Below are 26,131 nucleotides of genomic sequence, written 5' to 3'. Positions count from 1 at the left end.
CAAGCTCATGGCTCCACCTCATAACCTTTGCTCCAGCTGTTTCCTCCACCTGGACTGCTCTTCTGCCACAGTTTTTCATCATTCAGGTCTCAGCTTAAATGCAACTGCTTCAATCTAATGCATCCCACAGTCAACACTACTGGTCATGCCCTTAACCTGTCTTCTTTCCTTATAGCGGTTAACAATATCTGAAATTATCTTTTTTTTTTTGCTTCCTTGTTTGTTTTTCTCCCCACAATAGAATGTAAACAGTAATTGTGTCCTGTTCACCATTATATTCTCAGCCCCTGGATCAGTATATGGTACACAATAATAAACAAAACTTTAAGTTTATATTCCATCAAGGCCAGTACAAAATCCTTGGGGGCCAAAACACAATCTTCCAGAAGAAATCTGGGAAGGGACCAGTTCCGTAGTACTTTCAGCAAGACCTATGCAGATGTGGAACTAATGAGTAAAAAGAAGTAGTCTGGAATGATAGGATTTTACAGCTAAAAAGGACCTGTAAAACCATGTACATCATTCTGCATGATTCATGGACTAGGAGTCCCTGGTTAAAAACTAAATGATGGGTCCCAGGTTACTCAGTGACAGAAAATAACATGTCAGCTTGTGGGCTGGAAAGGTCTGAGGTGTCTCTACTTCTATCCTTGTGCTTTCCCGGGACTTTATACAATATCACCTCCCACTGGACAATTGTGGACAAATCCCAGAGAGTATGGGAAGTCTGTTCATTTCTGGTCACCATAAATATGTGTGCACATACACACACTGCAGTAGGGAGATATCCATTTTCTTCAACTATTTATGCTAAAATGGCACCTAACTCATACTGTCCTTATTTCTCCTTTGTGCTCAATGAAGACTTTCTTAGAAGTTAAAACACATCATTTATTTCCATTTTCATTCTAGAGTGGGGGAAAGGAACTTGTGTACCTTTTCTCCTACTTATTGTATATATTTTGTAGTTTTACATGAGAAAAAGTTGTCCTTGTGAGCTACCGGTCTGCACTTACCACAGGCTTTATGTACAATTTTAAATGACGAGGTTTACCTTTTGATTTTGGCTGCTGAAAACTGAGACACAAACAGGTGGCCCAGCTCAAGCAAGTATATGAACCTCATTGGGGAGAGATTTTTATTTTGGACTCGCTTGTGGCTCCATTTTTGCGCCTCTACCTTTTAACCCTGTACCTTTTAATCCCAGTCTTTTTTTTTTAATAGAAAAAAAAAAGGTAAATTAAAACTCCTGTTGAAAAATTAGGCTGCCTGCAGTGGCTCATGCCTGTAATCCCAGTGCTTTGGGAGGACAAAGTGGGCAGATCACTTGAGGTTAGGAGTTCAAGACCAGCCTGGCCAACATGGTGAAACCCTGTCTCTACTCAAAGTACAAAAATTAGCTGGGTGGGTGGTGGGCACCTGTAATCCCAGCTACTCCGGAGGCTGAGGTAGGAGAATCGCTTGAACCTGGGAGGCCAAGTTTGCAGTGAGTGTAGATTGCACCACTGCACTCCATCCTGGGCAACAGAGCAAAACTCCATCTCAAAGAAAAGAAAAAAGAAAAATTTACCTTACTAACGAAAACTTCAAAAAGACTTAGAAGCTACAGTTAAGGTAAATAGATGACTCAAAGGGAAACAGTAAAAATCAGCAGAGAGCCACTGAGAACACAATGAAACCTGTGCAATACGAATGCTCCTCTCCCAACTGCTCCCAGAATGGGCTCATACTGAGCAGCTGCTTTGTAACTTGCATTTTTCACATAATATAAATAATTTTTTAAATGCCATATGTCAAAAAAGTATATTTCCATTGCATTGTTAGTGATTCATAGTTTTTTATTACACAGATGTACCATTGTTGATTTAACCCATTTTTGAGACATTTGGCCAGTTTCTGATTCTGTACCTTAACGCCACCACTGTGTAAACATCCTTATGGCTCAACCTGCCCCTTATCCTTATTTTCTCAAGATCAATTCCCAGAAATGTCACCTACTTCCACTTTATATTCTCTAGATATATCTTACCTACCTTACAAGCTGCCTTAACTCTTTAAGGGAGGTACAGCAGAAATAACCGAACATTTTTAAAAACGTTTCCACACATTACAACTGTTTTGGAAAGAATATCTTTTGACAGTATATATAAGGGCAGGTTTTAAAATTCTCTCTCTTCCCTCTACTTAATGCTTCACAGTTCTTATTTTTTTTAAGTGTGTATGTCTTTTAAAGTGTGTATGTCTCAACTCTCTCTTCCCTCTACTTAATGCTTGACAGTCCTTATTAACTTTTTTACAGTGTATATGTCTCAACTGCTAAGAGTTATGAACCCTGCTTTAAAAGGGAATTTCTTTCAACTACTTAAAAAGGGCTGGTAGGCTGAGAGGCTGTAGAGTAAATAAGATTCACATCTCTGACACTGGTTCAAATCAAATCCAGTAGAAAGATAGTTAACAGCTTTTCTCAGGGGTAAGATAGACCAGCACACTCAAGGCTCCAAACTGCTGGGACTGAGGACTTTCCTTTGTGGCAGTCTCTGAAGAAGGGATGGAGACCAACAGGATGAACCAGCTTCCTTGAGCTTAATGTCCTGCTCCTACAGACCTGGGAAAGGTCAGCGTGCAACTTGGGCCTAATCCCTTCTCTCTACCTGGGTGGTCCCCAGGAACTAGCTCCCCAGAGCATCTTAGGTTCACAGACCACAAGATGTCTGCCAGAGAAAATTCAGGGTGTCTGTGAACTTAGACAGGAAAACAAATACATTTTTATCTTCACTAACCTATAACTGACATTAAGCTTTTCCTTCCATTATGGATGTAAGCAAAAAATCACAGGAGCATTAGTGGTACCTGCAACTTGGTCGGATATCACAGATATTTTCATAACACATTACAGTTATTCTGGATATCATGAAATATCACTGCTCCCAAATTATGTTGGTTTTCAGACCCACTACTATCACTTATAAAGTGTTAACAAAGAAACACATGTATCATGACACCCTGTGTTTTTAATATTTTAAAAATTGAATTTCAGTAACTGGTTTCTATAATCATACGTATTTCAGATATTTAAAACATTCTTCTGATTAGCCAAAGAGTTGGTGATGCAAAATCAGTAAGAACCTCCTGCTTGAGACCAACAGGACTTGTGGAAATCTACTGACAATGGCACTTGGGGAGCTAATGAGTCACTTAAAGTCAGGAAACAGCAGGTAGCAGGTCTGACTCCTCACCAGATGCATGACCTTCCACGACAACAATGCCATCTGTTAAACTACTTTACCTCTGGTTTCCACAGCATGGATGCATTTCCTGATTATGCTGAAACCAATGCTGTCCAACTGTGCAGCTGAAAGAGCAAGAGAAGGGCAGTCAAGATGCTAGCCATGAAACTGAACCTCAGGATAGGGCTTACCCAATCCAGGATGAATCAATCGCATGTTGTGGCTACATAGTCCTTTAATTTTTCCCAATAACAGTACAGGAATAACATCATAACAATAGCTGGCACTGATTGAGAGCTTTCCATAGGCTAGGTTCGGTTTTTAAGTGCCTTGCACGTATTATCTCATTTAGTTATCATAGTAACCACAAATTGTAGGAATCTGTAAAATTATCTTTAATTTACAGGTGAAGAAACAGCAGCACAGGGTGATAGGTGCCTTTACATTGCTTTGCTATTAACAGAAGTTGTAGAACTAACTGCAGTCTCCTTCAAAAAGTACAAATTGGAGGTTCCAAGATGGCCGAATAGGAACAGCTCCAGAGTGCAGATCCCAGCAAGAACAACGCAGAGGGTGAGTGCCCACCACATTTCCAAACAAATTTTCACTGCCTACAGACCAGGAGATTCCAGGGCCGAAAAGCATCACGAGTTTTCAGCATGGCAGTTTTCAGCTGGTACTGCGTTGGTGCACAGAAACTCACACAAATCTGGGCGGCTGTTTCAACTGGCACCTAGAATGCCTGGGAGACAGAGCCGCCCATTCAACTGAAAGGGAGGGGGCTGAGACAGGGAGCCGGGTGATCTGGCTTGGCGGGTACCACCCCCACAAAACAAGCAATCTGAAATGCTCTGAATTGAGAGTTTCGCAGCAAGCTGGGCTAGACCCACGACGGTCCAGTTCAGTGGGGGGAAGGGCGACCCCCACTACCAAGGCAGTCCGCCACTACCAAGGCAGTTCACACAGCAGCTGAGCAGAGCCTGCGGCAGCTCAGCAACACCTCTGCTGGCAGACTGTGACTAGACTACTCCATCTGGGGCAGGGCATCTATGAAAAAAGGCAGCAGCACAACAGGAACTTATAAATAAAGCTGACCTTCCTAGGACAGAGCATCTGAGAAAAGAGGTGGTTATGAGTTCTGCTGCAGCAGACTTAAAAGTACCTGCCCAGCAGCTCTGCATGGAACAATGGAGCTCCCAGCACAGCACCTGAGCTTCTATAAGGGACAGACTGTCTCCTCAAGCAACTCCCTGACCCCCATATACCCAAAGAGACACCTCATAAAGAAGAGCTCAGGCCAACATCTGACAGGTACCCTTCTGGGACAAAGATAACAGAAGAAGAAACCGGTAGTAACCCTTACTGTTCTGCAGCCCCCACGGGTGATCCACAGGCAAGCAGGGTCTGGAGTAGACTTCCAGCAGTACTGCAGCAGGGGTGCCTGACTGTTAGAAGGAAAACTAAGAAACAGAAAGAAATAACCTCATCATCAACAAAAACGACGTCCACTCAGAGACCCCATCTGAAAGTCACCAACTACAAAGACCACAGGTACATAAAGCCACTAAGATGGGAAGAAACCAGGGCAAAAAGGATGAAAACACCAAAAACCAGAATGCTTTTCCTCCTCCAAAGGATCACAACTCCTCACCAGCTAGGGATCAAAGATGGATGGAGAATGAATCTGATGAATTGACAGAAACAGGCTTCAGAAAGTGGGTAATAACAAACTTCTCAGAGCTAAAAGAACATGTGCTATCCAATGCAAAGAAACTAAGAACCTAGAAAAAAGGTTAGCTGAGATGCTAACTAGAATAAACAGCTTAGAGAAGAATATGAACAACTTGATGGAGCTGAAAAACTGCACGAGAACTTCGCGAAGCATACACAAGTTTCAACAGCCGAACTGACCAAGCAGAAGAAAGGATACCAGAGATTAAGGATCAACTTAATGAAATAAAACAAGAAGGCAAGAATAGAGAAAAAAGAGTGAAAAGAAATGAACAAAGCCTCCAAGAAATATGGGATTATGAGAAAAGACCTAATCTACGTTTAATAGGTGTACCTGAATGTGATGGAGAGAATGAATCCAAGCTGGAAAACACTCTTCAGGATATTATCCAGGAGAACTTCCCCAACCTAGCAAGGCAGGCCACCATTCAAGTCCAGGAAATACAGAGAACACCACAAAGATATTCCTCAAGAAGAGCAACTCCAAGGCACATAATCGTCAGATTCAGCAGGGTTAAAATGAAGGAGAAAATGCTAAGAGCATCCAGAGAGAAAGGTTGGGTTACCCACAAAGGGAAGCCCACCAGACTCACAGCGGATATCTCTGCAGAAACCCTACAAGCCAGAAGAGAGTGGAGGCCAATATTCAACATTTTTAAAGAAAAGAACTTTCAACCTAGAATTTCATATCCAGCCAAAACTAAGCTTCATAGGCGAATGAGAAAGAAAATCCTTTATGGAAAAGCAATTGCTGAGAGATTTCGTCATCACCAGGCCTGCCTTACAAGAGATCCTCAAAGAAGCACTAAACAAGGAAAGGAACAACCAGTACCAGTCACTCTAAAAACATACCAAATGGTAAAGAGCATCGACACAATGAAAAACACGCATCAACTAACAGGCAAAACATCCAGCTAGCATCAAAATGGCAGGATCAAATTCACATAACAATATTAACCTTAAATGTAAATGGGCTACATGCCCCAATCAAAAGACACAGACTGGCAAATTGGATAAACAGTCAAGACCCATCGGTGTGCTGTATTCAGGAAACCAATCTCATGCTCAAAGACACACATAGGCTCAAAACAAAGGGATGGAGGAAGATTCATCAAGCAAACGGAGAGTAAAAAAAAAGCAGGAGTTCCAATCCTTGTCTCTGATAAAATGGACTTCAAACCAACAAAGATCAAAGGAGACAGAGAAGGGTATTACATAATGGTAAAAGGATCAATGCATCAAGAAGAGCTAATGATCCTAAATATATATGCACCCAATACAGAAGCACACAGGTACATAAACCAAGTTCTTAATGACCTACAAAGAGACTTAGACTCCCACACAATAACAGTGGGAGACTTTAACACTCCACTGTCAATATCAGACAGATCAACGAGACAGAAAATTAACAGGGATATACAGGACTTGAATTCGGATCAGGACCAAGCGGACCTAATAGACATCTACAGAAATCTCCACCCCAAATCCACAGAATATACATTCTTCTCAGCACCGCATTGCACCTACTCTAATATTGACCACATAAGTGGAAGTAAATCACTCCTCAGTAAATGCAAAAGAATGGAAATCATAACAAACAATCTCTCAGACCACAGGACAATCAAATTAGAATTCAGAATTAAGAAACAAATTCAGAACCACACAGCTTCATGGAAACTGAACAACTAGCTCCTGAATGTTGACTGGATAAATAATGAAATGAAGGCAGAAATAAAGATGTTCTTTAAAACCAACGAGAACAAAGACACAACATACCATAATCTCTGGGACACATTTAAAGCAGTGTCTAGAGGCAAATTTATAGCAATAAATTCCCACATGAGAAGTGAGGAAAGATCTAAAATCGACACCCTATCGTCAAAATTGAAAGAGCTAGAGGAGCAAGATCAAGAAAATTCAAAACCTAGCAGAAGACAAGAATTAACTAAGATCAGAGCAGAACTGAAGGAGATAGAGACACAAAAAACCCTTCAAAAATTCAATAAATCCAGGAGCTGGTTTTTTGAAAGGATCAACAAAATAGACAGACTGCTAGCCAGATAAATAAAAAAGAAAAGGGAGAATAATCAAATAGATGCAATAAAAAACGATAAAGGGGATATCACCACTGATTCCACAGAAATACAAACTACCATCAGAGATTACTACAGACAACTCTATGCACATAAACCAGTAAACTTGGAAGAAATGGATAAATTCCTGGACACTTGCACCCTCCCAAGCCTAGACCAGGAAGAAGTTGAAACCTGAATAGAGCTATAACAAGGGCTGAAGTTGACGCAGCAATTAATAGCCTATCAACCAAAAAAAGTCCAGGTCCAGACGGGTTCACAGTTGAATTCTACCAGATGTACAAAGAGGAGCTGGTACCACTCCTTCTGAAACTATTCCAGACAATAAAACAGAGGGACTTTTTCCCAAATCATTTTATGAGATGAACATAATTTTGATACCAAAACCTGGCAGAGACTCAACAAAAAAAGAAAACTTCAGGCCATTATCCATGATGAACATAGATGCAAAAATCTTCAAGAAAATACTGGCAAGCCGATTGCAACAGCACATCAAAAAGCTTATCCACCATGATCAAGTAGGCTTCATCCCGGGGGTGCAAGGCTGGTTCAACATATGCAAGTCTATACATGTAATCCACCACATAAACAAAACCAGAGACAAAAAGCATATGATTATCTCAATAGTGGCAGAGAAGGCCTTCGACAAAATTCAACAGCCCTTTATGCTAAAAACTCTCAATAAACTAGGTATCAAAGGAACATATCTCAAAACAATAAAAGCTATTTACAACAAACCTACAGCCAATATCATACTGAATATGCAAAAACTGGAAGCATTCCCTTTGAAATCTGGCACTAGACAAGGATGCCCTCTCTCACCACTCCTATTCAATATAGTATTGGAAGTTCTAGCCAGAGCAATTAGGCAAGAAAAAGAAATAAAGAGTTTTCAATTAGGAAAAGAGGAAGTCAAATTGTCTCTATTTGCAGATGACATGACTGTACATTTAGAAGACCCTATCATCTCAGCCCAAAATCTCCTTAAACTGATAAGCAACTTCAGCAAAGCCTCAGGATATAAAATCAATGTGCAGAAATCACAAGCATTTCTATACACCCATAACAAACTAACAGAGAGCCAAATCAAGAGCAAACTTCCATTCACAATTGCTACAAGGAGAATAAAATATCTAAAAATACAACTAACACAGGATATAAAGGACCTCTTCAAGGAGAACTACAAACAACTGCTCAAGGAAATAAGAGAGGACACACAGATGGAAAAACATTCCATGCTCATGGTTAGGAAGAATCAATATCATGAAAATGGCCATACTGTCCAAAGTAATTTATAGATTCAACACTATCCCCAACAAGCTACCAATGACCTTCTTCACAGAACTGGAAAAACTACTTCAAAGTTCATATGGAACCAAAAGAGAGCCCACACAGCCAAGACAATCCTAAGCAAAAAGAACAAAGCGGGAGGCATCACACTACCAGACTTCAAACTATACTACAAGCCTACAGTAATCAAAAAAGCATGGTAGTGGTACCAAAACAGAGATATAGACCAATGGAACAGAACAGAGGCCCTGGAGGCAACACCACACATCTACAACCATCTGATCTTTGACAAACCTGACAAAAACAAGCAATGGGGAAAGGATTCCGTGTTTAATAAATGGTGTTGAGAAAACTGGCTAGCAGTGTGCAGAAACTGGACCCCTTCCTGACACCTTACACTAAAATTAACTCCAGATGGATTAAAGACTTAAATGTAAGATCTAACACCATAAAAACCCTAGAAGAAAACCTAAGCAAAACCATTCAGAACGTAGGCATAGGCAAGGACTTCATGGCTAAAACACCAAAAGCATTGGCTACAAAAGACATAATAGACAAATGGGACCTAATCAAACTCCAGAGCTTCTGTGCAGCAAAAGAAACAATCACTAGATTGAACCGGCAACCAACAAAATGGGAAAAAATTTTTGCAATGTACCCATCTGACAAAGGGCTAATATCCAGAATCTACAAAGAGGTAAAACTGATTTATAAGAAAAAACCAAACAAACCCATCCAAAAGTGGGCAAAGGATATGAGCAGACACTTTTCAAAAGAAGACATATATGAGGCCAACAAACATGAAAAAATGCTCATCATCACAGGTCATTAGAGAAATGCAAATCAAAACCACAATGAGATACCATCTCATGCCAGTTAGAATGGCGATCATTAAAAAATCTGGAGACAACAGATGCTGGAGAGGATGTGGAGAAATAGGAACACTTTTACACATTGGTGGGAGTGTAAACTAGTTCAACCATTGTGGAAGACAGTGTGGCACTTCCTCAAAGACCTAGAAATAGAAATTCCATTTGAACCAGCAATCCCATTACTGGGTATATACCCAAAGGATTATAAATCATTCTACTATAAGGACACATGCACACGTATGTTCATAGTGGCACTGTTTACAATAGCAAAGACCTGGAACCAACCCAAATGCCCATTGACGATAAACTGGATAAGGAAAATGTGGCACACATACACCGTGGATTACTATGCAGCCATAAAAAAATGATGAGTTTGTGTCCTTTGTGGGGACATGGATGAATCTAGAAACCATCATTCTCAGCAAACTGACACAAGAACAGAAAATCAAACGCTGCATGTTCTCACTCAGAGGCAGGTGTTGGACAATGAGAACACATGGACACAGGAAGGGGAGCATCACACACTGGGGTCTGTTGCGGGGGGGCCAAGGGAGGCACGGCGGCGGGGGGGGGGTGGGAAGGTCAGGGAGGGATAACATGGGGAGAAATGCCAGATGCGGGTGACTAGGGGATAGAGGCAGCAAACCACATTGCCATGTGTGTACCTATGCAACAATCCTGCATGATCTACACATGTACCCCAGAACCTAAAGTACAATAAAAAAAATAAAAAATAAAGTAAAAAAAAAAAGTACAAATTAAGTGATCTATAAATGTTGGGTAAGTGCTTAAAATAGATGACCTCACTTAATCCCAGTAAGTCCTCCAGGTTGACATTATCATTAGCCCATATCACAGATGAAGAAACTGAGGCTTGGTAAAACAAAATGCCTTGACCAAAGATGCAGGGCCAATTCATGGAGACTTGCTCTAGAGCCCATCCCATCAAACTGACTTAAATGTGGCCCTGAGTTAAGTATTATCCTGCTCGGGTGACTAGAAGAAAGGAAAAATATAACAAAGGAAAAAAGAAGAAAAATGATCCAGAGGAAAATTTAAAAAGCCAAGAAGAAAGACGCTACCTAAGGAAGAAGCACGAAGGCAGTGTGGCCATCCTCTAGGGGCAAATCGACAAGTGGTGACAGAGTTCTCACTCAGAAAATAAATGATCAACAGCAGTAACTCCTTCCACAGCAGAGAACCAGACAAGGCTAGAAATTTCTAACCTGACAACAAGGCCGGAAATTCACTAAAATCCACTCCATGTTTTGGTTAGCCATTGATAATCTTTAAGAATGGTAATCTTTAAGAATGGGTTCATCTTTGACCTTCTTAGGACAGTAGAACAAGACATTCTACCACTTAATGGTCAGAGTGGAAAAGAAAATGGCAGAAAGTAGAAAAGTAAGTATTTATAAATGATTTGTGGTCATCTCAGGGAAAGTAATAAGCTTGCAATATATGAGAAATGAGTAGAACCTGAACTCATCTTGGATCTAATACAAATTGAATCTTTCTCCAATTCTTAGTATATATGGGTAAAGTTAGATCCAATGAATTTTTTTTATTTTAATTTTTTTATTTCCATAGTTTATTGGGAACAGGTGGTATTTGGTTACATGGGTAAGTTCCTTAGTAGTGACTTGTGAGATTTTGATGCATCCATCACCCAAGCAGTATACACGGCACCCTATTTGTGGTCTTTTATCCCTCACCCTCTTCCCACCCTTTCCCCCACAGTCCCCAAAGCGCACTGTGTCATTCTTATGCATTTGCATCATTGTGTCATTCTTATGCCTTTGCATCCTCATAGCTTAGCTCCCACTTATGAGTGAAAACACACAATGTTTGATTTTTCATTCCTGAGTTACTTTACTCAGAATAATAGTTTCCAGTCCCATCCAGGTAGCAGCGAATGCCATTAATCATTCCTTTTTATGGCTAGGTAGTAATCCATCATATATATATACCACAGTTTCTTTAACTACTTGTTGATTGATGGGTATTTGGGTTGGTTACACATTTTTGCAATTGTGAGTTGTCCTGAAGATTTTAAAACATGTTCTTAATAACTGAGAATTCCCAAAAATCAAACTAAAAAGGAATGCTAATTCTTTTTTTTTTTTTTTTTTTTTTTTTTTTTTTTTTTTTGAGACGGAGTTTCGCTCTTGATACCCAGGCTGGAGTGCAATGGCGCGATCTCGGCTCACCGCAACCTCCGCCTCCTGGGTTCAGGCAATTCTCCTGCCTCAGCCTCCTGAGTAGCTGGGATTACAGGCACGCGCCACCGTGCCCAGCTAATTTTTTGTATTAGTAGAGACGGGGTTTCACCATGTCGACCAGGATGGTCTCGATCTCTTGACCTCGTGATCCACCCGCCTCGGCCTCCCAAAGTGCTGGGATTACAGGCTTGAGCCACCGCGCCCGGCCTAATTCTTAAAACAACTCTTTCCAAAGTGAAATATTAATAGTTCCTATACTTACATAAATACTTATTGCTTAATGATAATTACTACAAACATACTCAGCCTCTAGGATAGTAAGTACCAGGATAAAACAAAATAAAACAGAAAAACAATGTTTTTCTCCCTGGAGATTACTTGCTATACAAAGCATTCTTCTTATTCCCTTAAATGGTAAGGAGCCTATTAACCCAATCCCTTGTTTTTCCCAGTATAAATCAAGTATTTTCTCTGCAAATTGTGGTGTTTCAAGATTTCTGATTACAAGCTGAAAGCTAAAACAAAATAATTCTTCCAAATAAAACTCAATTAACTCATGCAGCAAACATTTTTCACATTTAATAACAACCTATAATACAGAGGCCAAATACCTGTTGGAATCTAGGGGAGGATTAAAAAAAAGAGATTTATTGGTATATAATTCATATTCCATAAGTTCACCAATTTTAAGGGTATAATTCAGCAATTTCTAGAGTATTTACAAAGCTGTCTATTAATCACTATTATCTAACTCCAGGACATTTTTTTTTTTTTTTTGAGACAGAGTTTCACTCTCGTTGCCCAGGCTGGAGTGCAATGGCGCCATCTCAGCTCAATGCCACCTTTATCTCCTGGGTTCAAGCAATTCTCCTGCCTCAGCCTCCTGAGGAGCTGGGATTACAGGCATGTGCCACCATGCCCATCTAATTTTGTATTTTTAGTAGAGACAAGTTTGCTCCATGTTGGTCAGGCCGGTCTTGAACTCCCGATCTCAAGTGATCCACATGCCTTGGCTTCCCAAAGTGCTGGGATTACAGGTGTGAGCCACTGCACCTGGCCACCATTTCTTCCCTTCTCCCAGTTGTGGGAGAATTCCTTTTCTATGGATTTGTCTATTCTGAACACCTCACATAAATGGGAATCATACACTATATGGTCTTTTATGTCTAGCTCCTTTTAGTTAACAATGTTTTCAAGCCTTAGATATGATGTAGCATCAATACTTCATTTCTTTTTATAGTTAAATAATATTCCATGGTCCAGATATACCACATTTTGTTTATCCATTCATCGGCTGATAGATATTTGGGCTGTTTCCACTTTTTGGTTGTTATGAATAATGTTACTATGAACATCTGTGTACAAATTTTTGTGTGAACTGGTTTTTTCATTTCTCTTGAGTATACACCTAAGAGTGGCATCACTGGGTCACAGGATAACTCTATGCTTAACTTTTAGGAACTGCCAAACTGTTTTCTAAGCAGCTGCACTATTTTTCATTCCCACCAGCAATGTATGAGAGTTCCAATTTCTCCTAATCCTTGCCAACATTTGTTATTGTCTTTTTTATTACAGCCATCCTAGTGGGTGTCAAGAGGTATCTCATTGTGGTTTGGACTTGTATTTCCCTAATGACTAATAATGTTGGGCATCTTTTCATGTGCAGGGAAAGATTTTCATTCCTTTATACAGTAGTCAGAATAGAACCTACTGGAAAGGATTTGTTAGATGGGGAATTACATTTTGTGTTAAAGGAGGTTTCCAAAATGTTTATAACTATGATTCAATTGTCAGGTGAAGTATTTTAGTTCTTCTTTTGAGAGGTGCTTAAGATAATATTTTCATAGGAATGACAATCAAAGAAGTCTGGGGAGAAAGAATTGCCATTTTCCACAGTGCTATGGGGAACTGCAGACACTGACACTGAACTTGGATGTTTTAAGAGTAGGCTTGTGAACATGGTCTTATTCTAGGCATTGATGAACTTCTGTCCTAGACAAAGGCTATTTCTTTACCCCATGAACATCAATAAAATTTTGAAAAATTGGAAAGAACCTAGCATCTGACAGCGATGACCCCAGCGATTAGAAGATACATGCATGTAAGGCCAGCAGCCCAATTAGTGGACATAATCCTCCAGAGGCAAATCAGTTCTTGAACCTTCTATTGTGGCACTGTAGGAAGTGGATCCTTTTCTAGGTAAGTAATATCTAGTGGAAAAGAATAAAATGGAATCTTCCAAATACAACCAGAAAATAACCAAAAATTTACCTACCTACATTAACTAAAATTACTTATTTTGGGAAATGGCAAAGCAAAACCCCCACATTCAATCTCTGAGTAAATGTTTCTCCTTTGGTTTTCCCAACATTACAGATTCTCCAATTTGCTTTAAACCAGCAAACTCCTTTTCTTGGAATAAGTCTTACACAGATGTTACACATAAAAGTTTTACACATGACACATGTAATGCAGTATTTCTCAGTTTATCTGAGTTGTCTAAGTTCAAATGGATATAATATTTACATGTGCAAAGTTAAATATGAGCTAAAGATAATTTTGTTAGCCTCTTATGTATTAAAATTGCATACTGATGATAATTATTTACAGTTCTATAAACAGACAGCACTGTGTTAAGAAATGTAATCTCTTTCAAACAACAGTTTCCCCAACAAGGAACTCATGAAATACAGGTTAGCAACCACTGTTCTAAACCTCTGAACTGGAACTAGTATAAATTATCACATTGCTCACTGCCTGGGCACCCCATCTCTCTGTCTCTTTTCTTTCACACACACACATGCACATGCAGGCACACACACACAGAGCTTGGTTTCTACTCTTATCAACTTGAGTTTCCTGCTGACATCATGATTAGGTTACTAATACTAACTGTTTTATTATTTATCATGGACCAAGTACCACTAATGTGATAAGGAGTGCAGTGCACACATAACCAGATCATTAGCCCAGAGGGTATATAATCTAAGTTAATTGAGATCTCCTAGTCTGAAAAGCAAATCCCCACTAAAAGGTTTAGAGCACTATCACCACCAAGCCACGTTTGCTAATGACAGAAAAAGTCTGAGTGGCCCGCCAGATGGGGGCGGCTGTCCTTAATCCCCTCAAGCAGGTGATTCAGCTCTTTCACTGAGCCAAGGCTCAGAAAAGGTCAGGGATTTATGTGCAATTTCTATATCCTTATAATCTCCAGAAATAATCTCTCATTAAATATCTATGAGGCTCGCATTAGTCCCTTAATTTGACTTGTGATGAGTTATGACAGGACTTGTGGCTCCCAGGCCCAACATCCACTGTCCTGCAGTGGAGGCTCTGGCTGGCTTATTTCCCTCCCTCAGCCTCAGGTTCAGCTCTGCCCAGTGTACACACAGGGCAGCCCAAACAGTTGTTTCATCATGAACATTGGCAGAGCTTGCACCAAATACCCAGGTTGGCCTCCCAGGTTAGAAATACACCATCCTCTTTACTTTCATTTCAAATTTTGAAGCCTTGTTGCTTTGCCTCCTCTCAGAAAAAGAAACACACTAGGGTGGCAAAGCCCATTTTCTCAAAGTTCTCTGGAGAACATGTGAACACAAGAGAGGTGGGTTTAGGCTCAGTAACCTTGAAGAATCTTAGGGAAAACCACAGAAGTGGAAAGAGTACGCCTTGGGCTATATTGTGAGGAGGGAGGCAGGTTACATCCAGAGACTAGTCTTACTGCAAAGGGATTAAAAGAACAGCTACATGGTCTAATCACACAGTATAAGGTATAATCAAATTATTTTCTTGTCTAAAAGGAGGAGACTTGAATCGCTTGAACCCAGGAGGTGGAGACTGCAGTGAGCCTAGATAGCACCACTGCACTCCATTCTGGGCAGACAGAGCAAGATTCTGTCTGAAAAAATGAAATTAAAAAAAAAAAAAAAGAAAAAGATGGTGGGCCAGGGAGACAGACATGGATTTTAGCATAACCACCATGGTTATACATCCATAAGGTCACTGCCAGGCTCTGAAACATCTGGGACCTCACCTGAGATATTTTTCTCTGGCTCTTCCCAGGTATTAAAAAAATGAGTGTGTAGGTGGTGGGAAAATTATAACAAAATCACAAGTATCACCCTTGCCACCCCTACTTCTTACTCCTCATATCCAAGTCATCACCAAGTCCCTCAATTGGATCTTTTAATGCCACTCAATTTTGTCCAAGTTTCTCCACAGTCCCCATCACCATCCTGGTCCCTACCTCAATCATCTGTTGCCAGGATGACTGCATTAACCTCCAGGCTGGTCTTCTTACACTTCTTGCTCCCTCCTGTCTGCCCTCTGCATTGCAGCCCCCATGGTCTTGACAAAATCAGAGCATATCACCTCCCTGCAGCACCTCACTGCCCCTTGGAAGAATAATCCCGATCCTTCCATGCTCACAAAGCTCTGTGTGGCCGCACCCTGCTTGGCCCTCCAGCTTCTTCAGGGGCCATGGCCCTAGCTCTCAGCAGCTAGCCATACTGGCTGTCTTTGGAGAATAACTCATCATGCTTTCTTCCTAGCACAGACTGTGGATTTTGCATGGGAGCCCTTTGGCCCAAGTAACTCACATTACTCTCCAGGGTCCCTTCCTCAAGAAACTCACCCAGACCTTCCCACCTACGTTAATGCCCCCATTGTGCACTCGAATACAGCACCAGCAACCTTTCCCTCAGGCTATGATACACCACTGCAAATTTACATTGATATGTGTGATTCTGTGAAAAATGTCTACGAAACTAGAATATGTATTCATGAGGGTCCAGGTATATTTACTTCACTGGCTACAACAGCTCTATCTTTCACCATCAGCTATAGTGCTGGATAGGAATTGGAAGTATGTGCATGCGTGTGTCATTTTTCATTTTAGATACATGAATAGGCAAATTAGTGAATGAATGAACGGTAGAGAGAGTTGCCGAGGGGCAGTGTGTCAAAATGACCTTTCAATTTATATAAACCCTATGAGAGTAGATGAGTTCTTTAACCTTCTGGTCCTTTGCTTTCTCTTTTTTGTGTGATGATATAAAGGTTAAATAAAGAAATGAATAGGCTAATCTAACCACTTCCTTCCTTCCTGTAATAATACAGGCAGGCCACCTAGCAGTGCAGCCCAAGAATGGGTCCAAGAGAAAGGAAGAACAAAAGTGGCATGAAACACAGGACAAAATCAAGTTTAGGTTTTCCTGGATGCTTTTAGACCTTCTGTGTTTTGTCCATCAAGGCATTATCATCACTGAGCTGCACATGGTGTGAAGCTGGAGCTGAGAGGAGGGCTTTTCCATATCATACTAACTTGGTCATCTAAACAAAGGTCAACAGGGGCCTGAGGCCTGAGGGTCAAGGGAGTCCCTGAAAATACAAGTATTCTCCCCTAAAGCTTCATGCTGCCCATGAGACCTGACTCCTCAGGCTCAAGGGCCCCTCTTCTGAACATCATCGACCTGCTGTCGCTCAACTCCAACCTCCAGTACTCAGAAAACCAAGAAATTTGGCAAGAAGTGGCCAAATTGCCCATTTTGAGTAGAAGGAACCTTTCCATACCATAAGTTGACTGAGGGACACTACACATATATATAGTCTATAAAAACAGCACTCCAGGACATGCCCCAAACTACCCTACACAGGCATCCCTGGAATTCTAACCAAACCCTGTGCAGACAAATCCTCATCCGAAGGAGAGGAGCTAATCTACCGAATTAGCCTCAACATGTACTAGAAAGGGTTACTGTTCCTAAAGCTGGTATTCAACAGGTTTTTCCTAGTCTGATTTTTTTCCCCTGGAAACTTGCTCAATTTTCCCTTGATTAAAAAAAAACACAAATCAAACCTTTTTCGTTGGAGAAATGGAATTTGCTGGAAGCGCTGGAGGTTGTGCATACAAACAAGAGGATTGAGGTTGGGCACCATGGCTCTCACCTGTAATCTCAGCACTTTGGTAGGACGAAGCGAGAAGATCCCAGAGGCCAGGAGTCTGAGACCACCCTGGGCAACACGGTAAGACCCTATCTCTACAAAAAGGTTAAAAAAAATTAGCTGGGCATGGTGGTGTGCACCTGTGCCCTAGCTACACAAGAAGCTGAGGCAGGACGATAGCTTGAGCCCAAGAGGTTGAGGTTACAATGAGCTATGATCATGCCACTGCACTGCAGCCTGAGCAACAGAGCGAGAACCTGCCTCTTAAAAAAAGAAATGCCAGATATAGGCGATGGGGAGGAAGGCAGCAAACCACATTTCCATGTATGTACCTATGCAACAATCTTGCATGTTCTTCACATGTACCCCAAAACCTAAAACGCAATAAAATAAAAATAAAGAACTGAGAAGTAAAGGATATTTAACACAGATAGACGGATGGATATAGGAAATTGTTGAGTTGCTGTAAGCAGGCCACTTCAGGGGCATGTTCTCACCACAGACATTTACTCAATTTTCCAATGTGATTTGCTCTTTGGAGTCTGTTCAGCCTCCCTCATTCTGAATTTAATCAGTTTCAGCACCCTTAAAAGCCATTGAGAAAACCACCTATATTGAAATGAACATAAACTTCACCTGAATAATAATTTCCAATTTGCACACACACAGAGGGAAGACCAGAGGGGCTTGTGTGTTTTCCCCTAATCATGTGAAGCCCCAGGGTTGCCAGGGCTCCCTGGGCTATGGCCCCTGGAAAGCTCTCCTCATCGTGGCAGCTCTCAGAAGCTTCAGTGTGGCCCAGGAAAGGCAGCCAACTAGTTCTTAATTATCCAGGTGTGCATTCTCTATTGTGGGGGTTACCCACAGCCAATTCTTAATCCCAGATCAGCACTTCAGGGACCCCATACACATCCTACTCCACTGCCTCCTGTGCCCTACACCAGACTATTTATTCTCTGCTCCTTGGCTGGTATGCTCAGAGAATGTGAACTATCTTTAATATTAACTGAAGTCACACAGACAGAAGTGGTATGCAATGGAAACTGAATGAACTGTAAAGTCAGACATACCTAGATTAGAACCCTGCCTCTGCCACCTCTGGCTGGATATGACCTTAGCTTTGCCTCTCTGAGCCTCACCTTCCTCACCTGTATAATGGGGATAACCCACCAGGATGGTATGAGGGTCAAATGAAATATAAAGCAACTGGGATTTACTTAATATTCAATAAATGATCATTACCAATATTACCTAGTATTACCAACATTAGAAAGTTACTATATCCTAATATTTGAATGAAACCTTCCAGTTGATGAAATACTTTTGATATTGAAGTTCATGTTATCTTTATGATATCCCATGGGGTAAATCTTCCCACTCTTCTTCTCATAACTACTGTGTTTTCACACTAATGAGTGTAATCAGGGATACTACATTACAGTTTGTAAAATAAATTAATAAGCTCTAGTTCATTTGATTTTCCCAATATCTCTGCTAAGTTTTTATGATGAGGAAAGCCAGACTCATGTTAAGTGGTAACAACAGCGATGATAATGGCTAACACTGAGCAGGGACTACTTTGCTCTGAGCAACAAGCTGAGGTGCATCATTTTCTTATCATCAGCAGCAGCAGCATCCCTATTTTGTACATAGGAAACCTATGCTCAGTCAGGTTAAGGAAATTCTGTAAGACTGTAGCATTAGTGAGTGGTGAAACCAAGATTTTATTTAACTTAGTCTAAATCTAGAGTTCATCCTCTTCTACTCTTTGCTTTCTGCTGAAGACAGTCAGAAAGGAACTGGGGGTTGGAGATCAGGTTTTGTGGATCCTGCCATTTCTATTCCAGTAGTAGCTCTCAACTCTAGTGAACAAGAGTGCACTTGTTGAAATGCAGATCCTGGGCCCACTCCCAGCAATTATGCGTCAGTACATGCAAGAACCCCACTTGGTAGTATATACCAAGCAATTAAAACTATTACCACCAAAGACTAACAAAAATGACTGCTGATTTAGTCAAATGCCAGTACCTATACCACATTCCCCGCTGGACAACAACTATTTGCCAGTGCTATGCATCTTAATATGGAATGCTGGACTGTGCCACTTTGGTATTTGGGATGATTCCAAGAGGTCCACAAACATTTCTCAGTTATACATTTATTTTAATGAACATTAGAAATTACTGATTTATCACACATAGCATAATATATTTCTTTTTTAAATAAACTGAGGTAAAAAAAAAAAGGCATGAATTGGTTTAAAACCAGTAACTAAATTAATAATAAAAGTAGTGTATGTATATATTAAAAAAGTAGGCCAGGTGCAGTGGCTCAGACCCAGAATCCCAGTATATTGGGAGGCCAAGGTGGATAGATCACTTGAGGTTAGGAGTTCGAGACCAGTCTGCCCAACATAGTGAAACTCTGTCTCTACTGAAAAACACAAAAATTAGCTGGGCGTGGTGGCAGGTGCTATAACCCCAGCTACTTGGAAGGCTGAGGCAGGAGAATCGCTTGAACTAGGAAGGTGAAGGTTGCAGTGAGCCAAGATTGTACCACTGCACTCTAGCTGGGGTGACAGAATGAGACTCCAGCTCAAAAAAAAAAAAAAAAAGAAACCATGAAGGTAACAGAAATAATACATCAGGGAGCTCAAGTCCTAATGTGTCCCAGAACAGGCACTATGTTCAACCTGGCTGAAAGAATGAGATGGGAGAAGACCATATTTACCTGCAAGATTTTCTGTTTCAGTAAGGTCATCCTTGATCTTTGCTTTCTCTCACACCCTACATTCAATTCATACACCACATCCAATCCATTAGCCGATCCTGTCACTAATAACTTACAAACATATCCAGAATTTAACTACTCTTCATTATATCCATTACTAACACATTAATCCAAGCCACCATCAGCCTTTGCCTGGACTGCTGCAGGCAATCTCCCAACTGCTTCTACTTTTTCCCCCACTATGGTTTACTTCCCACCAGCAGCAAGAGTCATCTTTTAAAAACATACATCAGGCCATGTGCGGTGGCTCATGCCTGTAATCCCAACACTTTGGGAGGCTGAGGCGGGCAGATCACCAGGTCAGAAGCTTGAGACCAGCCTGAAAAACATCATAAAACCATGTCTCTACTAAAAATACAAAAAAATTAGCCAGGCATGATTGCATGCTTCTGTAATCCCAGCTACTCAGGAGGCTGAGGCAGAAGAATTGCTTGAACCCAGGAGGCAGAGGTTGCACTGAACCAAGATCGGACCACTGCACTCCAGCCTAGGCAACAGAGAGAGACTTTATCTCAAAAAAAAAAAAAAACAAAAAAAAAACCCCATATATCAGCTCATGTCATTTACCTGATCACAACTCTCCAGTGACTTCTCATACTAAGAATGCAATTTTATCTCCTGACCCCACGTGGGCTAGCCCTAGCCTACCTGACCACTCTCCCCCAGACCTCCTCCCAACCGGGTACAACTGTCCTTCCTGATATTTAGAATGCAAGTAGCTCACATCACCTCAGGGCCTCTGCACGTGTTGGTCCCTCTGTCAACAACACTCACCTGCCCACTCTTGACACGCTTCCCTCCCTTTGTTCAGGTTTCTTCTCAAATGTCACCTTTTTAGAGAGGCCTTCCCCGTTCCAGGTATCTAAAATCGCTGCCCTCTCCCTTATTCTCTATCCCCAGGCTCTTATGTTTTCAGAGTCCTCATCTCTACCTGAAATTATACCTTTGTCTACTTGCTTACTCTTTGTCATCAATTTCTTTTCATATATATGCTCCATGAGAGCAGAGACAATCTGCCCTGTTCATGACTATATCTCAATAAATATTTCCTGAATGAAAGAATAAATACAATCCATGTTTTCACCAGCTGAAACACCAGGAGCCGACAGCTCAAAAGTCCCCACATTCCAGGAGCCTCAAATAGTGAGCAAGTGGCTGAACATATTGGGACCTTCTAGAGTTCAGCGCCTCTGTAGCGAGAAGCATGAGACAAACAGGATTGATAGAGATCTCATTCATATCCTGACCTCAAAGCAAGAATACTGCTAGTCAAATTTTCTTCCCTAACCTATTAGATACAAAGGCATCTATTTATTTTTCGTTGTTTTTTGAAAACAAACACACAGAAAAATAAGCTGAAAGAGACAAAGAGTAAAGTAAAATACATAGCAGGAACAGAAACAAAAGCCTTTGCCTGGATAGGAATAAACCTACCAGCTCTCAGCCTTAGTCAAGGGAGGCTCTAAAGAGTGTTCTAATTCTGGCTGGGTATGGTGGCTCATGCCTGTAATCCCAGCACTTTGGGATGCTGAGGCGGGTAGATCATGAGGTCAGAAGATCAAGACCATCCTGACCAACATGGTGAAACCCCCTCTCTACTAAAAATACAAAAATTAGCTGGCCGTGGTGGCACGTGCCTGTAATCTCAGCTACTTGGAGGCTGAGGCAGGAGAATCGCTGGAACCCAGGACACAGAAGCTGCAGTGAGCCAAGATCGCACCACTGCACTCCAGCCTGGTGACAGAGCAAGACTATCTCCAAAAAAAAAAAAAAAAAAAAAAAAGAGTGTTCCAATTCTTGGGAAGAGACAGGCATCCAAGGTGACAGCACATGGGTTCTTGCACAGCACAGGCTAAGGACTACCTATACATCTGCCTGGGATGGAAGGAGTACTTCATTGTGGGTTTCTACTTCTCCAATCTCCTAGTCCACCTTAAAATTCCAAATCAGGATAGTAGTGCCAGAGCAAGGCTTAATGCACACTGCAGTAACACCGACCAGCTTAATCAGGACCATTTGTTTCCTGTATGGGGATCTGGACATCCTGAGAATGAATTACACAGTGGCTTCAATTCCCTTCTGCCTTGAGGTGGTTTTACACTGATTTCTCAACTGAAACAGATCATCACCAGCTTTCTAAAGGGGAAGTGTTTCAAAGAACCAACTGCCTCTGCCCATCCAGGTTGCTTTCCTGCCTCTACCTATCCATCCTCTTACCTCGAAATGCTCTAAGAACAATTTGTTGGTCACAACAAACTATGAGGCAGTGAAGGGCAGGGAAAGAGAGGGCATTCAGAATCAAAGCCCTGAGATTGGAGCCCTGGTGTCTCCACAAACTGGCTGTGTAAGCTGGGTATATTTCATCTCTCTAACACATTCCTTTTACTTTTAAGATGCAGGTGTTATCAAAATCAAATAAGGCAATGACTGGGAACTTTAAAGAGATTGTACAGTGCCATGCTTTTATATAAATGGGCTCTGGTTTTGGATAATGATGACATTATTGGTAATAAGAAGAGCAGAGGGCAACATGTAATAATTGCCGAAAATACCAAGCACCTGAGCAAAGGATATCCATCCTAATCTCATTTATTCTTCCAAAAAAAACCCCAAAGACTTAATTACGAAAACTATTCCCACCTTCAGATAAAGAAACTAAGGCCTGGAGAAATTAATTTCTCAAAATCACACACTCAGTAATTCATGGGGCTGGGATTTCAAACCATGTGTGCAATACTCCAGAGTTAACACTTTGAATCACTATTCTACCCTCTGCTAAACCTTACACGCCGAATGTGAGCTGCAGGCTCTGACAACTCTGATCAGTGCAGGGAGTGACCACAAGTTTGCCCTCAGAATGAAGTCTCACTTTTCACATCTGTAAATGGGGTCAATAACTGTATCTAGCTCATAGGGTTCTTAGGAGGGTCAAATGACATAATGTATGTCAAGCAGCGAGCATGTTGCCCAGTACACAGTATGTACTCAATAAACATTAACCACATTAACCAGAAGCCTGTACTCGGTGACTGCGGGGGAAATCTTTCAGTCTCTGTCTCTACAACCCCTTGCACTGGGCTTTAGGGGTTAAAGATGTAGCCAGGGACCTGCTCACTGTCACTTGGCTGAAGCCCAAACTGGGATGCCAACGGGTGGCTCACACCTGCTCAGGCTGCAGCCTGCTGCCAGTACAGAGCCCACGTCACTGAGGGAAAGGGGAATATTAGGCCATGGCAAAGGCTGCATCTGCCAGTCTGAAGTTAGCTGAGAGAGAGGGTGGATTTGTTCAATGTCTTTTAGGACAAGCAGAGAGGTTTCTGATTGTTCAAGGAGTATTACCAGAAGTCATAGCTTTGGGGGCCAGGGTCTCATCAAACAAAATAGCTGGGAACCCAAATAATAAAATCTCTGCAAAAACAAGTTGTTCCTGCCCCTTCTTACTCTCTCCAGGCCCCTGCCCTCCGAGCCAGGGCTATTCTAGAGCTGGGGTGTTACAGCTCAACTAAATGTAATTCAAGCTCAATGCACCACAGCAGCTGTGTTGCACAGGCAACTCATAATGAAAACTGAGGTGTAGAAAGTCAGCATCTAGGGAGAGCTAGAATTATACCACCTCGCCTGACTATGGCTCAGATGAAAGTGGTGGCCACGGAAACTGCATGCACAGGAGGGAGGAGAAAGGGGAAAGAAAAAGGATGTGGGGAGTGAGGGTTGGAAGGAATACAGGCAAGGGAGGAGGGTGTCTGTCCACTATCAGCTCAAACCTGGCAGGCCTGGATAGAAAGCTGGAGGGGATGCTGCACTCAGCTGACTGCCTCGTGGGCCAGTGCACAGGAGGCCAGGCCACTGTGCCCATTAATGCCTTCCACCCTTCTCAGGTTTAAAAGGGGAAATGTTCTATTTATAAGCCACCGACCAGTAGAGACCTGGCAGCCTCTGGATGGCTCTGATCCCAAAAGGATCCTGGTTACCGGTGGCTGCCTCCTCCTGCTTCTCAACTGTGGGTGTTCTAACAGCAAAAGGCCAAAGGTGACTAGAAGCACAAGAAAAAAAAATTCTCTTTTCTGCCCTCTGGTTGCTTTCATGAGGCTGTGGATTTTTGGTAATGGCTGAAGTCTTTAGAACCTTTTAAAAACAGTGGCCCAGGCGATCCCATCAAGGCTTTCCCTACAGTTTTCAAGCATGAATCTCCTTTTCTGTTTTACAGATCAAGGGAAGCTAAGGCACAGAGATGAAGGAAATGTACAATCAGAGGCACGACAATGGGAAGCAGAGCAATGGTAATGACGTCCCTCCCCATCTCCTCTCCTGGTCCTCAATCTTGTCCTCATAAAACAAGGCAAACCGGAATAAAACACCATCAGGGAGTTTGCTCTGAATGATGGCCTAAAGGAGGAGGAGTGGATGTACAGAAACAACATATAAAGCATTATGCTGTGTTGCCAAATCCCTGTGGGAGAGTGGTGGGCCATGCTAAGGGTCTGACGCTGGGGAAGCCAGTCAGTGAAATGTGTGACCCTTGTGTACCCAGCACTGTGCACAGGTGTTTGAGGAACCGAGCACTCTAATGAGGTGGTGCACTAAGAAGGAATATGGGATGGCCCCGCAGCCACAAAGAACTAGAGGGGTTAGATGTTGGAGACTGATGATGAAATTCCTTCCACCCACCCTGGGTGGACCACATACGACAGGATGGCGGAACAGATCAAAGATTTCAAGCATGTGAAGTGTCACAGGGAAAAAATGACACTGGTGATCAGGCAGGCTTGGGTTTGAGTATGAGCTTCACCATTTCTCAGCTGTGCTCCCTTGACCTCTTTAAGCCTGTGAGCTCCTTTACAAACTCAGTTGTTGTGAACAGCATTTGTGCAAATGGCAACCCATCATGTGACGCTTTCATGCTCCCTGTCAAAACCTCATGCCATCCTATTTAGACTAACCATAAAAACTTAACCTTGTGTTAAGCCAAGTGTTAATAAACTACAGTCCCTGGGCCAAATTCACCATTGCCTGTTTTATAAACAAAGTTTTACTGGAAAACACCCACACCTGCTCATTTCCATATTGTCTATGACTGCTTTCACACTACCATAGTAGAGTTGAATAGTCCTATAAAAATAAAAATATTTACTATCTGGCCCTTTACTGAAAAAGTGGACCCCTGAGCTAAGCAATAACATTTATAAAATCAGGGGATTGGTGGGCGAAGTGGTTTATGCCTGTAATCCCAACACTTTGGGAGGCCAAGGCGGGCAGACCACCTGAGGTCTGGAGCTTGAGACCAGCCTGGCCAACACGGTGAAACCCCAACTCTACTAAAAATAAAAAAAATTAGCCAGGCGCAGTGGTGGGCACCTGTAATCCCAGCTACTAGTGAGTATGAGGCAGGAGAATTGCTTGAACCCAGGAGGCGGAGGTTGCAGTAAGCCGAGATCACGCCGCTGCACTCCAGCCTGGGCAACAGAGTGAGATGCTGTCTCAAAAAAATAAAGAAATAAAAATAAAAAACAAAATAAAATCAGGGGATTTAAGAGTACTTACGTTCCCTACAATACACATTAAAATAAATATAGAAATCTAAATGGTAATTTAAAATATACTATCTCAAATGACCCAGTGTACCACCAGCGGTGTGCATACCCCCACTTTGAGAAATACAGTAATGAGGATAAAACAAACACTCATAAAGCACCAAGACTGAGAAACAGTAGCAGGTTGTCTTCCTCCATTTGAAAGTAGTGCTACCAATCCAGCAGTCTTTTCCTTTCCAGTGGGCTTTTCCTTTTGTTGAAGGAGCAACTGGCCTGGCCAGATAATAAGAGTGTTAACCAAGAGTAATTAGGCACATACTAACTAATGTGCCAGATATTAATGTGCTGAACTTTCATCCTCACAATGAATTTATGAAGTAGGGGTATTACTATCCCCATTTTACCGAAGAGGATATGGAAGCGCAGAGAGGC

General features: G+C 41.8%; 1 protein-coding gene across 7 annotated transcripts in view; it reads right to left on the bottom strand.

Annotated features, from left to right (window-relative positions):
- ARHGAP26 (Rho GTPase activating protein 26) overlaps nt 1-26,131 on the bottom strand; it is a 643,473-nt gene that overhangs the window by 180,722 nt on the left and 436,620 nt on the right. For all 7 annotated transcript variants that reach the window (XM_064366439.1, XM_064366438.1, XM_064366434.1 and 4 more), the window contains one exon: nt 3,287-3,352. In XM_064366439.1, coding sequence (XP_064222509.1) covers nt 3,287-3,352 — 66 coding nt within the window. The remainder of the gene's footprint in view (nt 1-3,286; nt 3,353-26,131) is intronic.

This window comes from Aotus nancymaae, unplaced genomic scaffold, assembly GCF_030222135.1.
Source record: "Aotus nancymaae isolate 86718 unplaced genomic scaffold, 86718_ANA_hifiasm-v0.15.2.pri h1tg000064l_1, whole genome shotgun sequence".
Classification (NCBI taxonomy): domain Eukaryota; kingdom Metazoa; phylum Chordata; class Mammalia; order Primates; family Aotidae; genus Aotus; species Aotus nancymaae.
This window is presented reverse-complemented; position numbering and strand designations above follow the sequence as displayed.